Below are 2000 nucleotides of genomic sequence, written 5' to 3' on the forward strand. Positions count from 1 at the left end.
CAGCAAATCCACTGTAAAAACTAATTAAAACTAACTGAATTAAAATAAAAAAGTCACAACTAAATAAAACTAAAGCAAAATGAAAAATGTAAAATATGATAACCTTGGTTCTGACGTTTACTCTCTGATCTGTAACGATTCTGTTTTGTGTCTCAGATCCCAAAGACTCACCTGTGATTAAAGACGAACACGATGAAGATGAATTCAGGTGACAACATCGTCTTCATCAGTCGGATGTTGAAGTTATTGTTTGATGTTTTTAACTTTAAGTTTTTTTCTTTGGCAGATTAAAAGTTTCTAAACAGGAAGTAAAGATTTATTGTTGGGTTTCCTCCCTCAGAATTTACTCAGAGCTGGACCAGGACGTCCCGGAGTTCCCCGATGATTTCCAGGTGGCCAAGTACGCCATCTTTGAACAGGTTGGTTGGTTTATTGTTTATTTATTTAAGAAGGGACAGTGCATATTGCAGAAAATGCCAGAATTAGCCATGGAGGCCTTTTTTTTCTGTAATTCCTCAAGGTCCTACGGATATAAATACAATACAAACAAATCAACAAGTTAGTTTCATTAAAAAAGTCTTAAAACAAAACAAAAAGCATGATTAAAAATAACAAAAAGCCATTTAGCACAACAATTCAAGGCAACACATTAAAATACAAAATGAATAAAAGAATCCCACACTCAGTGTCCACACAGTTGATTATCCAGGAGCCATGATTTTAAGATGTTTGAGAATAYTTTGAAGGATCCACTGGTTCTTCTGCTTTCTGCTGTTTTATTCCAATCAAGTGAAGCTTTTTGTGAAGTATTTTTGTTATCTTTTTGACGTGAGCTTTGAATGATCAATTTGTATCAAACAAAATCCCAAGATATTGAAATTGCTTGAGCAATGTGATCTTCTCTCCAAAAAAAGATATGTCAGGGTCAGGTGTATTTTCTAGTCGTTTMGTAAAATACATGCCAACTGTTTTAGAAACAGTTAATTGGAGGCAGACATCTGTTAGTTTGGAATAAACTTGATCTCTGTTCTTACCATGTACATAGATGACAGTATCATCMGCATATAATGATAWCTACACTGTCACAGACTGATGGGAGTTCATTAATATATAGGCTGAGTAACAGGGGTCTAAGTATGGACCCTTGTGGGACCCCAGTGGATGAGTGTCTGGCTGTGTAGCCCTGGTTGTTTGTATAGAAGTCTCTGAAAGGTTGAACTTTTTTTGTTTCTGTTTTTACTTTACTCCATTCTACTTTTCTCTTTGTTTTTCATCCACTGTATCTGTATTACAATTGTTTATGTGTGTAACTGGAGAATACATCTCATGGACCACATGTGATGACAGTAAAGTCTCCTTGAATCCTTTATCTAAAGATGTTTTAATTCTTTTTGTTTGTCATTAAATCATGTTTGTCTGCAGAGGAGCAGCAACAGCTGGTGTGTGGTGGAGCTGCAGAGTGCCAGAACCAGTACGGGACAGCGCTATCGGGTCATCAGATACTGGAAGGACGACTTGGCGGCTCAGGTGTGATGTCATTGGTGTGATTGACACTGGTGTCTTCTACAGTTCAGTTCTCTAACCTCCTCTAACCTCCTCTAACCTCTAACCTCCTCTAACCTCTAACCTCCTCTAACCTCTAACCTCCTCTAACCTCTAACCTCCTCTAACCTCTAACCTCCTCTAACCTCCTCTAACCTCCTCTAACCTCTAACCTCCTCTAACCTCTAACCTCCTCTAACCTCTAACCTCCTCTAACCTCCTCTAACCTCCTCTAACCTCCTCTAACCTCTAACCTCCTCTAACCTCTAACCTCCTCTAACCTCCTCTAACCTCCTCTAACCTCCTCTAACCTCCTCTAACCTCCTCTAACCTCTAACCTCCTCTAACCTCTAACCTCCTCTAACCTCCTCTAACCTCTAACCTCCTCTAACCTCTAACCTCCTCTAACCTCCTCTAACCTCTAACCTCCTCTAACCTCTAACCTCCTCTAACCTCCA

General features: G+C 39.1%; 1 protein-coding gene across 1 annotated transcript in view; it reads left to right on the top strand.

Moving 5' to 3' along the window:
• parp4 (poly (ADP-ribose) polymerase family, member 4) overlaps window positions 1-2000 on the top strand; it is a gene marked incomplete in the record, with an annotated part of 45772 nt that overhangs the window by 3553 nt on the left and 40219 nt on the right. The window contains 3 exon segments of the mRNA XM_014025808.1: window positions 157-208; window positions 341-419; window positions 1423-1527. Of these exon segments, the coding sequence (XP_013881262.1) occupies window positions 157-208; window positions 341-419; window positions 1423-1527 (236 nt within the window).

Source organism: Austrofundulus limnaeus, unplaced genomic scaffold, assembly GCF_001266775.1.
Source record: "Austrofundulus limnaeus strain Quisiro unplaced genomic scaffold, Austrofundulus_limnaeus-1.0 Scaffold501, whole genome shotgun sequence".
NCBI lineage: Eukaryota > Metazoa > Chordata > Actinopteri > Cyprinodontiformes > Rivulidae > Austrofundulus > Austrofundulus limnaeus.